Source organism: Oncorhynchus masou, chromosome 8, assembly GCF_036934945.1.
Source record: "Oncorhynchus masou masou isolate Uvic2021 chromosome 8, UVic_Omas_1.1, whole genome shotgun sequence".
Taxonomy (NCBI): domain Eukaryota; kingdom Metazoa; phylum Chordata; class Actinopteri; order Salmoniformes; family Salmonidae; genus Oncorhynchus; species Oncorhynchus masou.
In genome coordinates, this window is record NC_088219.1 from 13,207,647 (window position 1) to 13,222,489 (window position 14,843).

General features: G+C 52.6%; 1 protein-coding gene across 7 annotated transcripts in view; it reads left to right on the plus strand.

The window, feature by feature from the left end:
* Nucleotides 1-14,843, plus strand: part of LOC135544119 (dachshund homolog 2-like) — a 295,810-nt gene that overhangs the window by 118,369 nt on the left and 162,598 nt on the right. For all 7 annotated transcript variants that reach the window (XM_064971510.1, XM_064971511.1, XM_064971514.1 and 4 more), the window contains exon 2: nucleotides 13,065-13,189. In XM_064971510.1, the coding sequence (XP_064827582.1) occupies nucleotides 13,065-13,189 (125 nt within the window). The remainder of the gene's footprint in view (nucleotides 1-13,064; nucleotides 13,190-14,843) is intronic.

Consider the following 14,843-nt stretch of genomic DNA (forward strand, 5'->3'; position numbering starts at 1 on the left):
GCTGTACTGTAGCAGAGCTCACTAGTTCTGCCGTACTGTAGCAGAGCTCACTAGTTCTGTCGTGCTGTAGCAGTGCTCACTAGTTCTGCCGTACTGTAGCAGAGCTCCTAGTTCTGCCGTACTGTAGCAGAGCTCACTAGTTCTGCCGTACTGTAGCAGAGCTCACTAGTTCTGCTGTACTGTAGCAGAGCTCACTAGTTCTGTCGTACTGTAGCAGAGCTCACTAGTTCTGCTGTACTGTAGCAGAGCTCACTAGTTCTGCCGTACTGTAGCAGAGCTCACTAGTTCTGTCGTACTGTAGCAGAGCTCCTAGTTCTGCTGTACTGTAGCAGTTCAGTCACTTTCGGTAATCTGGGTCATTTTGTGTGGAAGACCAATAAACTGTTCCTTGAAAAAACACCTCATGTTCAGGGCTGTGTAACTGACCCAGGTCAATAAGTTACTATTTAATAAAAATAAAAAAGTTTTTAAGTTACTTTATTTTCTATTGAGGTGAGTGACTCCTCCAACTCTAGAGTCCTTGGCTCCTCTGACTGTGAATGTTCAGGTGAATCATACTTAAAACAAAATAAACTGGCCAGAGAAAAGAGAAGAACAAGACATTAAAGGGGAATGAACAAACAGCTGAATCGAAATGGACTGTTGTGGCAGCTTGTGAGTGGATGCCTTTGTGTTGAACAGAGAGAGTGGGGCGAACGAGAGAGAGAGAGAGACGGACGCTTCACAGCGAATGGGCTTTGTTCTAATGGCAACACTCTGTTTGGAACACTGATAAGAGCCTTCCATTTGTCTCTCCAAGGTTTTTTTCTTTCTGTCCTCTGTTCTCCGTTCAAGTCTTCTCTGCGTCTTTTGTACTTTAAAGCGGCTCCCAGGCCAGCCAAGTGTAGTGGCATCTGGAGCATCTAGTGCAGCTTTTTCAACCACGTCTCTGAAGACTACTCTGATTTGTTCCCATATTGAACACCCCCCTCCTTTTACTTGTATGCTGATTGCTCTGTGGTCTTGTTTGTGTTTGTAGCCATTGCAATATTAATGAAATACAGAATGAGGCAACAACACAGCGTTTTTGTTGTTGTTATTGTTCCTGGACGCTGGCCAATGGTATACAGCGCTGGAATTAGCATTTTTCTTTTCAAGACCCCCCCCCCCACCCCCTATAGCCTACTTCATTCAGCCTGTCACATACATGTCTGTCTCTGCGACAGAAACACCCTATCAGTCCAGTACACCCTTTAAGAGTCTACTGTTAGGAAGTGAGGAAGGGCGTGCGTGTGTGAGGGGTTGTGTAACGTAAGGAACGGTTTGACGAGCTTCTCACTTCCTGACCCCAGAGGGAAGGAATCTCAGTCTGATGTTACAGCGTCAGACACCACACCCTGAAACAAATCAAATCCAATTTTATTTGTCACATACACATGGTTAGCAGATGTTAATGCGAGTGTAGCGAAATGCTTGTGCTTCTAGTTCCGACAATGCAGTAATAACCAACAAGTAATCTAACTAACAATTCCAAAACTACTGTCTTATACACAGTGTAAGGGGATAAAGAATATGTACATAAAGATATATGAATGAGTGATGGTACAGAGCAGCATAGGCAAGATACAGTAGATGGTATTGAGTACAGTATATACATATGAGATGAGTATGTAAACAAAGTGGCATAGTTAAAGTGGCTAGTGATACATGTATTACATAAGGATGCAGTAGATGATAGAGTACAGTATATACATATACATATGAGATGAATAATGTAGGGTATGTAAACATTATATTAAGTAGCATTGTTTAAAGTGGCTAGTGATATATTTTACATCATTTCCCATCAATTCCCATTATTAAAGTGGCTGGAGTTGAGTCAGTGTGTTGGCAGCAGCCACTCAATGTTAGTGGTGGCTGTTTAACAGTCTGATGGCCTTGAGATAGAAGCTGTTTTTCAGTCTCTCGGTCCCAGCTTTGATGCACCTGTACTGACCTCACCTTCTGGATGATAGCGGGGTGAACAGGCAGTGGCTTGGGTGGTTGTTGTCCTTGATGAACTTTATGGCCTTCCTGTAACATCGGGTGGTGTAGGTGTCCTGGAGGGCAGGTAGTTTGCCCCCCCCCCCCCCGGTGATGCATTGTCCAGACCTCACTACCCTCTGGAGAGCCTTACGGTTGTGGGCGGAGCAGTTGCCGTACCAGGTGGTGATACAGCCCGCCAGGATGCTCTCGATTGTGCATCTGTAGAAGTTTGTGAGTGCTTTTGGTGACAAGCCGAATTTCTTCAGCCTCCTGAGGTTGAAGAGGCGCTGCTGCGCCTTCTTCACGACGCTGTCTGTGTGGGTGGACCAATTCAGTTTGTCTGTGATGTGTATGCCGAGGAACTTAAAACTTACTACCCTCTCCACTACTGTTCCATCGATGTGGATAGGGGTGTGTTCCCTCTGCTGTTTCCTGAAGTCCACAATCATCTCCTTAGTTTTGTTGACGTTGAGTGTGAGGTTATTTTCCTGACACCACACTCCGAGGGCCCTCACCTCCTCCCTGTAGGCCGTCTCGTCGTTGTTGGTAATCAAGCCTACCACTGTTGTGTCACCCGCAATGTGTCTGAATGCTGGCGACCCCTTATCAGATATGGCCTTGCTGGAATATGCTATGTCCCCTGTGCACTTCAAGGCATATGTGTTTGAGGTGATTATCATCAAGCTTTTGTTTGTGTCCTGTGTTATCAGTGGAGAGGATCTCTGTCTAGCTGCTGTCTCTGTCTAATCCCCCCAGAGTGGGACGGGGACGGGGGGGATGGGAGGACGAGCGTACAGGAGGATGAGGGGACGGGAGGATGGGGGGACAGGAGGATGAGGGGATGGGAGGATGGGGGGATGGGAGGACAAGGGGACGGGAGGATGGGGGGACAGGAGGATGAGGGGATGGGGTGATGGGAGGACGAGGGGACAGAAGGATGAGGGGACGGGAGGATGGGGCTTATGGGAGGACGAGGGGACGGGAGGATGGGGGGACAGGAGGACGGGAGGATGGGGGGATGGGAGGATGAGGGGACGGGAGGATGGGGGGATTGGAGGACGAGTGGACGGGAGGACGAGGGGACGGGAGGAAGAGGGGACGGGAGAATGGGGGGATTGGAGGACGAGGGGACGGGAGGAAGAGGGGACGGGAGGAAGAGGGGACGGGGGACAGGAGGAAGAGGGGACGAGAGGAAGAGGGGACGGGAGGAAGAGGGGACGGGGGGACAGGAGGACGAGGGGACGTGGGGGCAGGAGGAAGAGGGGACGGGGACGGGAGGACGATGGGACAGGGGACAGGAGGACAAGGGGACGCGGGGACAGGAGGAAGAGGGGACGGGGGACAGGAGGAAGAGGGGACGGGGGACAGGAGAAAGAGGGGATGGGGACAGGAGGAAGAGGGGACGGGGGGACAGGAGGAAGAGGGAACTGGGGACAGGAGGAAGAGGGGACTGGGGACAGGAGGAAGAGGGGACGGGGGACAGGAGAAAGAGGGGACGGAGGGACAGGAGGTAGAGGGGACGGGGGGACAGGAGGAAGAGGGGACGGGGGGACAGGAGGAAGAGGGGACGGGGGACAGGAGGAAGAGGGGACGGGGGGACAGGAGGAAGAGGGGACGGGGGACAGGAGGAAGAGGGGACGGGGGGACAGGAGGAAGAGGGGACGGGGGGACAGGAGGAAGAGGGGACGGGGGACAGGAGGAAGAGGAGACGGGGGACAGGAGCAAGAGGGGACGGGGGGACAGGAGGAAGAGGGGACGGGGGGACAGGAGGAAGAGGGGACAGGGGGACAGGAGGAAGAGGGGACGGGGGGACAGGAGGAAGAGGAGACGGGGGGGACAGGAGGAAGAGGGGACAGGGGGACAGGAGGAAGAGGGGACGGGGGACAGAAGGAAGAGGGGACGGGGGACAGGAGGATGGGGGGACAGGAGGAAGGGGGGACGGGGGGACAGGAGGAAGAGGGGAGGGGGAACAGGAGGACAAGGGGACGCGGGGACAGGAGGAAGAGGGGACGGGGGGACAGGAGGAAGGGGACGGGGGGACAGTAGGAAGAGGGGACGGGGGACAGGAGGACAAGTGGACATGGGGACAGGAGGAAGAGGGGACGGGGGGACAGGAGGACAAGTGGACGTGGGGACAGGAGGAAGAGGGGACGGGGGGACAGGAGGACAAGGGGACGTGGGGACAGGAGGAAGAGGGGACGGGGGACAGGAGGAAGAGGGGACGGGGGACAGGAGGACAAGTGGACGTGGGGACAGGAGGACGAGGGGACGGGGGGACGGGGGACAGGAGGAAGGGGGACAGGAGGAAGAGGGGACGGGGGGACAGGAGGACGGGGGGACAGGAGGAAGATGGGACAGGAGGAAGAGGGGACGGGGGGACAGGAGGACGGGGGACAGGAGGAAGAGGGGACGGGGGACAGGAGGAAGAGGGGACGCGGGGACAGGAGGAAGAGGGGACGGGGGACAGGAGGAAGAGGGGATGGGGGACAGGAGGAAGAGGGGACGGGGGGACAGGAGGAAGAGGGCACGGGGGGACAGGAGGAAGAGGGGACGGGGGGACAGGAGGAAGAGGGGACAGGGGACAGGGGACGGGGGGACAGGAGGACGTGGGGACAGGAGGAAGAGGGGACAGGGGGACAGGAGGACAAGGGGACACGGGGACAGGAGGACAAGTGGACGTGGGGACAGGAGGAAGAGGGGACGGGGGGACAGGAGGACAAGTGGACGTGGGGACAGGTAGAAGAGGGGACGGGGGACAGGAGGAAGAGGGGACGGGAGGAAGATGGGACGGGGGGACAGGAGGAAGAGGGGACAGGAGGAAGAGGGGACGGGGGACGGGAGGAAGAGGGGACGGGAGGACGAGGGGACGGGGGGACGGGAGGACGAGGGGACGGGAGGAAGAGGGGACGGAGGGATGGGAGGACGAGGGGACGGGGGACGGGAGGACGAGGGGACGGGGGGACAGGAGGACGAGGGGACGGGGGGACGGGAGGATGAGGGGACGGGAGGACGGGAGGAAGAGGGGACGGGGGGACAGGAGGACGAGGGGACGTGGGGGCAGGAGGAAGAGGGGACGGGGACGGGAGGACGATGGGACAGGGGACAGGAGGACAAGGGGACGCGGGGACAGGAGGAAGAGGGGACGGGGGACAGGAGGAAGAGGGGACGGGGGACAGGAGAAAGAGGGGATGGGGACAGGAGGAAGAGGGGACGGGGGACAGGAGGAAGAGGGAACTGGGGACAGGAGGAAGAGGGGACTGGGGACAGGAGGAAGAGGGGACGGGGGACAGGAGAAAGAGGGGACGGAGGGACAGGAGGTAGAGGGGACGGGGGGACAGGAGGAAGAGGGGACGGGGGACAGGAGGAAGAGGGGACGGGGGACAGGAGGAAGAGGGGACGGGGGGACAGGAGGAAGAGGGGACGGGGGACAGGAGGAAGAGGGGACGGGGGGACAGGAGGAAGAGGGGACGGGGGACAGGAGGAAGAGGGGACGGGGGACAGGAGGAAGAGGAGACGGGGGACAGGAGCAAGAGGGGACGGGGGGACAGGAGGAAGAGGGGACGGGGGGACAGGAGGAAGAGGGGACAGGGGGACAGGAGGAAGAGGGGACGGGGGGACAGGAGGAAGAGGAGACGGGGGGACAGGAGGAAGAGGGGACAGGGGGACAGGAGGAAGAGGGGACGGGGGGACAGAAGGAAGAGGGGACGGGGGACAGGAGGATGGGGGGACAGGAGGAAGGGGGGACGGGGGGACAGGAGGAAGAGGGGATGGGGAACAGGAGGACAAGGGGACGCGGGGACAGGAGGAAGAGGGGACGGGGGGACAGGAGGAAGGGGACGGGGGGACAGTAGGAAGAGGGGACGGGGGGACAGGAGGACAAGTGGACATGGGGACAGGAGGAAGAGGGGACGGGGGGACAGGAGGACAAGTGGACGTGGGGACAGGAGGAAGAGGGGACGGGGGGACAGGAGGACAAGGGGACGTGGGGACAGGAGGAAGAGGGGACGGTGGGGACAGCAGGACGAGGGGCCGGGGGACAGGAGGACAAGTGGACGTGGGGACAGGAGGACGAGGGGACGGGGGGACGGGGGACAGGAGGAAGGGGGACAGGAGGAAGAGGGGACGGGGGACAGGAGGACGGGGGGACAGGAGGAAGAGGGGACAGGAGGAAGAGGGGACGGGGGGACAGGAGGACGGGGGGACAGGAGGAAGAGGGGACGGGGGACAGGAGGAAGAGGGGACGCGGGGACAGGAGGAAGAGGGGACGGGGGGACAGGAGGAAGAGGGGATGGGGGGACAGGAGGAAGAGGGGACGGGGGGACAGGAGGAAGAGGGCACGGGGGGACAGGAGGAAGAGGGGACGGGGGACAGGAGGAAGAGGGGACAGGGGACAGGGGACGGGGGGACAGGAGGACGTGGGGACAGGAGGAAGAGGGGACCGGGGGACAGGAGGACAAGGGGACACGGGGACAGGAGGACAAGTGGACGTGGGGACAGGAGGAAGAGGGGACGGGGGGACAGGAGGACAAGTGGACGTGGGGACAGGTAGAAGAGGGGACGGGGGACAGGAGGAAGAGGGGACGGGAGGAAGATGGGACGGGGGGACAGGAGGAAGAGGGGACAGGAGGAAGGGGGGGACGGGGGACGGGAGGAAGAGGGGACGGGAGGACGAGGGGACGGGGGGACGGGAGGACGAGGGGACGGGAGGAAGAGGGGACGGAGGGATGGGAGGACGAGGGGACGGGGGACGGGAGGACGAGGGGACGGGGGGACAGGAGGACGAGGGGACGGGGGACGGGAGGATGAGGGGACGGGAGGACAGGAGGAAGAGGGGACGGGGGGACGGGAGGACGGGGGACGGGAGGACGAGTGGACGGGAGGACGGGGGGACAGGAGGACGAGGGGACGGGGGGACGGGAGGATGAGGGGACGGGGGGACAGGAGGAAGATGGGACGGGGGACGAGGGGACGGGAGGACGAGGGGACGGGAGGACGAGGGGACAGGAGGAAGAGGGGACGGAGGGACAGGAGGAAGAGGGGACGGGGGAAGAGGGGACGGGGGGACAGGAGGAAGAGGGGACGGGGGACGGGGGACGGGAGGACGAGGGGATGGGGGGACAGGAGGAAGAGGGGACGCGGGGACAGGAGGAAGAGGGGACGGGGGACAGGAGGACGAGGGGATGGGGGGACGGGAGGACGAGGGGACGGGGGGACGGGAGGACGAGGGGACGGGGGGACAGGAGGAAGAGAGGACGCGGGGACAGGAGGAAGAGGGGACGGGGGGACAGGAGGACAGGGGGTGACAAACATATGTTGGTGTGAGTGACGAGAGGAGGTGACTAATATTGTTAAGGTCTTATGAGAATTCAAATATCTGAAAAAGAAGGAATAACATTGTGGGGTTTTATAGGCTTGACGAGTGTGTTTCACATAAGTATGAAATATGACCAGCGCAACAATAATTAATAGAAATTAGACTAGCAATTATCCTGGAAATATCTGAATTTCTTTCGTTTTTAGATGTGTCTTTTTATTTATTTTTTTATTTCACCTTTATTTAACCAGGTAGACCAGGTAGGCCACTTGAGAACAAGTTCTCATTTACAACTGCGACCTGGCCAAGATAAAGCAAAGCAGTGCGACACAAACAACAACACAGAGTGGTATAAATGGAATAAACAAGCGTACATTCAATAATACAATAGAAAAAAAAGAAAGTCTATTTACAGTGTGTGCAAATGGCGTGAGGAGGTAAGGCAATTAATAGGCCATAGTAGCAAAGTAATTACAGTTTAGCAAATGGAGTGGAGTGATTGTCACTGGAGTGATAGATGAGCAGATGATGATGTGTAAGTAGAAATACTGGTGTGCAAAAGAGCAGAAAAGTAAATAAAAACAATATAGGGATAGAATGAGGCGGGAGGTAGATTGGGTGGGTCATTTACAGATGGACTATGTACAGCTGCAGCGATCGGTTCGCTGTTTAACGTTAGTGAGGGAAATATACGTTTCCAGCTTCAGCGATTTTTGCAATTTGTTCCAGTCATTGGCAGCAGAGAACTGGAAGGAAAGGCAGCCAAATTAGGTGTTGGCTTTGAGGATGACTAGTGAGATATACCTGCTGGAGCACGTACTATGGGTGGGTGTTGTAATCGTGACCGGTGAGCTGAGATAAAGCAGAGCTTTACCTAGCATAGACTTATAGATGACCTGGAGCCTGTGGGTCTGGCGACGAATATGTAGCGAGGGCCAGCCGACTAGAGCATACAGGTCGCAGTGGTGGGTGGTTTAAGGGGCTTTGGTGACAAAACAGATGGCACTGTGATAGACTGCATCCAGTTTGCTCAATAGAGTATTGGAAGCTATTTTGTAAATGACATCGCTGAAGTTGAGGATTGGTAGGATAGTCAGTTTTACGAGGGAATATTTGGCGGCGTGAGTGAAGGAGGCTTTGTTGCGAAAGGAAGTTGGAAGTAGGAAGTTGATTCGAGATTTTATTGGAGATGTTTAATATGAGTTTGGAAGGAGAGTTTACAGTCTAGCCAGACACCTAGGTATTTGTAGTTGTCCACGTATTCTAAGTCAGAACCGTCCAGGGTAGTGATGCTAGTCGGGCGGGTAGGTGCGGGCAGCGAACGGTTGAAAAGCATGCATTTGGTTTTACTAGCATTTAAGAGCAGTTGAAGGCCACGGAAGGAGTGTTGTATGGCATTGAAGCTCGTTTGGAGGTTAGTTAACACAGTGTCCAAAGAAGGGCCAGATGTTTACAGAATGGTGTCGTCTGCGTAGAGGTGGATCAGGGAATATATATCCCATTTAGCAGACGCTTTTGTCCAAAGCGACTTACAAGTCGGCTGGGGCCACTACTTTTTTTTTTTTTTTTTTTACATATGGGTGGCCCCAGCGGGAATCGAACCCACGACGCTTGGCGTTGCAAGCGCCATGCTCTACCGACTGAGCCACACAGGACCACACAGGAATCACCCGCAGCAAGAGCGACATATATACAGAGAAAATAGTCAGCCCGAGAATTGAACCCTCTGGTACCCCCATAGAGACTGCCAGAGGTCCGGACAACAGGCCCTCCGATTTGGCACACTGAACTCTGTCTGAGAAGTAGTTGGTGAACCAGGCGAGGCAGTCATTTGAGAAACCAAGGCTGTTGAGTCTGCTGATAAGAATGTGGTGATTGACAGAGTCGAAAGCCTTGTCCAGGTTGATGAATACGGCTACACAGTAATGTCTCTTATCGATGGTGGTTATGATGTCGTTTAGGACCTTGAGCGTGACTGAGGTGCACCAATGACCAGCTCTGAAACCAGATTACATAGCACAGAAGGTACGGTCGGATTCGAAATGGTCGGTAATCTGTTTGTTAACTTGGCCTTCGAAGACCTTAGAAAGACAGGGTAGGATAGATACAGGTCTGTAGCAGTTTGGGTCTGGAGTGTCACCCCCTTTGAAGAGGGGGATGACCGCGGCAGCTTTGCAAACTTTGGGAAATCGCAGACGATACAAAAGAGCGGTTGAAAAGGCCAGCAAAAGGGGTTGCAACAATTTCAGCAGATCATTTTAGAAAGAAAGGGTCCAGATTGTCTAGCCCGGCAGATTTGTAGGGGTCCAGATTTTGGTTTGGGTGAAAGAGAAATGGTGGGGCCTTTGGCGGATTGCTGTGGAGGGTGCCAGGCAGACCGGGGTAGCCAGTCTCGAAAACATAGCCAGCCGTAGAGAAATGCTTATTGAAATTCTTAAAATATAGTGGATTTATCGGTGGTGACAGTGTTTCCTAGCCTCAGAGCAGTGGGCAGCTGGGAGTAGGTGTTCTTATTCTCCATGGACTTTACAGAACGTTTTGGAGTTAGTACTACAGGATGCAAATTTCTGTTTGAAAAAGCTAGCCTTAGCTTTCCTAACTGCCTGTGTATATTTGTTCCAAACTTCCCTGAAAAGTTGCATATCACGGGGGCTATTTGATGCTAATGCAGAACTCCACAGGATGTTTTTGAGCTGGTCAAAGGCAGACAGGTCTGGAGTGAACCAAGGACTATATCTTTTCCTTGTTCTACATTTTTTTGAATGGGGAATGCTTATTTAAGATGGTGAGGAAGGCACTTTTAAAGAATATCCAGGCATCATCTACTGACGGGATGAGGTCAATGTCATTCCAGGATATCCCGGCCAAGTCGATTAGAAAGGCCTGCTCACAGAAGTGTTTTAGGGAGCGTTTGACAGTGTGAGGGGTGGTCGTTTGGTCGCAGACCCATTACGGATGCAGACAATGAGGCAGTGATCGCTGAGATCTTGATTGAAAACAGCAGAGGTGTATTTGGAGGGTGAGTTAGTTAGGATGACATCTATGAGGGTGCCCGTGTTTACAGATTTGGAGTTGTACCTGGTAGGTTTATTGATAATTTGTGTGAGATTGAGGGCCTCAAGCTTGGATTGTAGGGTGGCAGGGGGGTTAGTAGCACGAACTCAAAAAATAGATGGGGGGCAATCAATACACATATGGTATCAAGGGCACAGCTGAGGCAGAGGGAGGTCTATAGCAAGCGGCAACAGTGAGAAAGGTGAATTTCTCAGAGAAAGGTGAATTGTTTCTGGAAAGGTGAATTTTTAGAAGTAGAAGCTCAAATTGTTTGGGTACAGACTTGGATAGTAATACAGAACTCCGCAGACTATCTTTGCAGTAGATTGCAACACCGCCCCCTTTGGCAGTTCTATCTTGGCGGAAAATGTTATAGTTAGCAATGGAGATTTCAGGGTTTTCGGTGGTTTTCCAAAGCTAGGTTTCAGACATGGCTAAGACATCCGGGTTGGAGTATGCTAAAGCAGTGAGTATAACAAACTTAGGGAGTAGGCTTCTAATGTTAACATGCATGGATAAGGGTACGGCTAAATGTTATACGAACTGGCCATCTAGCACGTTCGGAGCAGAGAGTAAAAGGAGCAGGTTTCTGGGCACGATAGCATAGATTCAAGGCATAGTGTGCAGACAAAGGTAAGATGGGATGTGAGTACATTGGAGGTAAACCTAGGCATTGAGTAATGATGAGAGAGATTTTGTCTCTAGAGATGTTTAAACCAGGTGATGTCATCACATATGTAGTAGGTGGAACAACATGGTTGGTTCAGGCATATTGAGCAGGGCTAGAGGCTCTACATTGAAATAAGACTGTAATCACTAACCAGGACAATAATGGATGAGGCATATTGATATTAGAGAGAGGCATGCGTAGCCAAGTGAACATATGGGTCCAGTGAGTGTTTGGGCTGACTGGGGACATGGCTATTCAGACAGTTAGCAGGCCGATGCTAACATGCTAACAGTTGGCCGGGGCTAAACAAGATAGCAGTTAACAGACCGGGTTAGCAAGCAAGCAGTTAGTAAGGGTTAGCAGTTAGCATCCCGGGGCATGCAAGCTAGCAGTTAGCAGACCGGGGCTAGCAAGATAGCCTATGGGGGACCTCATGATGTGGCTAAGTCTGTTTTTGCCTCTTCGTGCGGTGACATAAACCAGTCGTGGAATTAGTAGGGTTCCAAGTAGCTCTAGGTAGCTAGCAGGCCTAGCAGGTTAGCAGAATGGGCCTTCAGCGGATGTTGCGCCTGAGGGGCAAGACACGTTACCCCATTACAATATAGTCTCCTTACTGTAGATGGTAAAGCTAACCTTCTCCTGACATCCTGGACCAGTGGTATTGCTCTCTGACTTCTCCCATAGTTCTGGCCCAGTGGTATTGCTCTCTGACTTCTCCCATAGTTCTGGACCAGTGGTATTGCTCTCTGACTTCTCCCATAGTTCTGGCCCAGTGGTATTGCTCTCTGACTTCTCCTGACATCCTGGACCAGTGGTATTGCTCTCTGACTTCTCCCATAGTTCTGGACCAGTGGTATTGCTCTCTGACTTCTCCCATAGTTCTGGATCAGTGGTATTGCTCTCTGACTTCTCCTGACATCCTGAATCAGTGGTATTGCCCTCTGACCTCTCCTGACATCCTGGACCAGTGGTATTGCTCTCTGACCTCTCCTGACATCCTGGACCAGTGGTATTGCCCTCTGACCTCTCCTGACGCCCTGGACCATGAGTATTGCTCTCTGACCTCTCCTGACATCCTGGACCAAGGCAGTCATTTGAGAAACCAAGGCTTTTGAGTCTGCTGATAAGGATACGGTGACACAGTCGAAAGCCTTGACCAGGTCGATGAACACGGCGGCACGGTATTGTCTTTTATCGATGCAGTTATGATATCGTTTAGTACCTTGAGCGTGGCTGAGGTGCACCTGTGACCAGCTCGGAAACCGGATTGCACAGCAGAGAAGGTATGGTGGGATTCGAAATGGTTGGTGATCTGTTTATTAACTTGGCTTTCGAAGACTTTAGAAAGGCAGGGCAGGAAGGATATAGGTCTGTAACAGTTTGGGTCTAGAGTTTCACCCCCTTTGAAGAGGAAGGATATAGGTCTGTAACAGTTTGGGTCTAGAGTTTCACCCCCTTTGAAGAGGGGAACGACCGCGGCAGCTTTACAATCTTTAGGGATCTCGAACGATATGAAAGAGAGGTTGAACAGACTGGTAATAGGGGTTGCAACAATGGCGGCGGATAATTTTAAAAAGTTAGTGTCCAGATTGTCTATCCCAGCTAATTTTTAACGGTCCAGGTTTTGCAGCTCTTTCAGAACATCTGCTATCTGAATTTGGGTGAAGGAGAAACTGGGAAGGCTTGGGCGAGTAGCTGCGGGGGGTGCGGAGCTGTTGGCCGGGGTTGGGTTAGCCAGGAGGAAAGTACTGTCATTAACGCATCATTTCCATCTCTTAGTGTCTAGTGTTGTCAATTTAAATGATAGCGAATGTGATTCTTATCACGCTTTGCCACGTATGTTTACAACGTATTTAGAGATGTAAAATCAACCATTGTAAATGTATCAATCAATGGCCTCTTACACTGTGAGCCAATGTGGTCTAAGGAAAATGTTTTTAAATAGTAGATCATTTTCTGTGTATTCACGGTGATCTCTCTCTCTCTTTCTCTCTCCCTCTCCTTCTCTCCCTCTCTCTGCAGCTCCAGGCCTGGCCGGCCACCCAAGCGTTCCCTGGGGGTAGCGATGCAGGAAAGCTCCAGGCTTCTTCCCCACAGTGTCCACGGCCTACTGTCTCCCGGCCTCCTCTCATCCATGTCGCCCGGAGGTAAGATCTCTCTCATCCATGTGCAGCCACTCTAAACATGCACACAACCATCAGTCCCAATAAGAAAAAACAAATTTACCCTCCACCAGCCTAACCTCGACCTTCCATTAATTATGTATTTTAATGATGTATTTTGTTTGATAAAGAGCCATCAGGTGTCCTATCCAAGAGACTTGGATTTATCACATTTTGATGAAAGCGATTCTGTTATCTTTTCCCTTGAGGACCCTGTCTCTATTTCCAGGCGCCTTTCTTTCTCCCCTCCTCTCATCTCCACCCCCTGCTTCTGCAAATCAGCTCTTATTGATTTCCTCCTCTGTCCTTCACTGGTCACTACTGCTGCTCACACAGAGGTTACACTATTGGATTTCTGTAGCCTTTTCTCACACATGCATTTGCTCCCTCGCTCTCTCGCTCTTTCCTTCCTTCCTTCCTTCCTTCCTTCCTTCCTTCCTTCCTTCCTTCCTTCCTTCCTTCCCTCTCTCTCTCTCTTTCTCTCTCTCTCTCTCTCTCTCTCTCTCTCCCTCTCTCTCCCTCTCTCCCTCTCTCTCTCTCTCTCTTTCCTTTTCTCTCTCTTTCTCTTTCCTTCCCTCTCTCTCTCTCTCTCTCCTTTTTTTTTCTCTCTCTCTCTCTCTCTCTCTCTTTCCTTTTCTCTCTCTCTCTCTCTCTCTCTCTCTCTATCTATCCCTCTATCTTTCCTTTTCTTTCTCTCTTCCTCCCCCTCTCTCTCTCTCTCTCTCTCTCTCTCTCTCTCTCTCCCCTCTCTCTCTCTCTCTCTCTCTCTCTCTCTCTCCCTCTCTCTCTCTCTCTTTCCTTTTCTCTCTCTTTCTCTTTCCTTCCTTCTCTCTCTCTCTCTCTCTCTCTCTCTATTTATCTCTCTCTCTCTCTCTATTTATCTCTCCCTCTCTCTCTCTCTCTCTCTCTCTCTCTCTCTCTCTCTCTCTCTCTCTCTCTCTCTCTCTCTCTCTCTCCTATTCCCTTTCCAGTCTCTATCTCCGTTGTTGCTGTAGGCCTTTCCTTCTCCCTTCTCCTCTTAATATAATTGCAATATGATGGAATCTATTTGATAAAGCTAACGTTGTTGCATAAACACAATGCCTGTCTCTATGCTGTGTTTGCATGTGTCTATTGGAAAGTGTACCTACAGCAAACTACAGGTTCTGTCTTGTTAAGAACTTTTGACATTTTTTCTCTAAATTGCTGATGGTGGCGGTTTAGTCCTCACGATGGCCAGCAAGGATATTGATCTGTGCAGACGAGTAGTCTGAGCAGTCAGTTAGCGATGCTAGTGATTGATTTAAGATTACTGTTATTATTCTCCTCCCCTGCAGTGGGTGGGGGGCCTTCTTTAAAATGCACATGAAAATCATTTACATTTGGTATCGTCTCAGTGCATCAGTGTAAAACTCAACTCAGGCAGTAGAGTTGTTGTCTGCCTGTCTGTCAGATGACTCGACTCAATTAGATGCTAGTAGACAAGTAGTTTTATCTTTTCAATATGAACATGTAGTTTAATGAGATAATTAAGTACAACCTTTAATTATTTTGATATTCTTATTTTTACCTTTAATGGCCAAGCAGTGTTGTAGTTGCAAAATCCATGTTTTGTTTTCGTTTCCACAGGTTTTGTTTTTATTTTTTATTTTTATTTTAC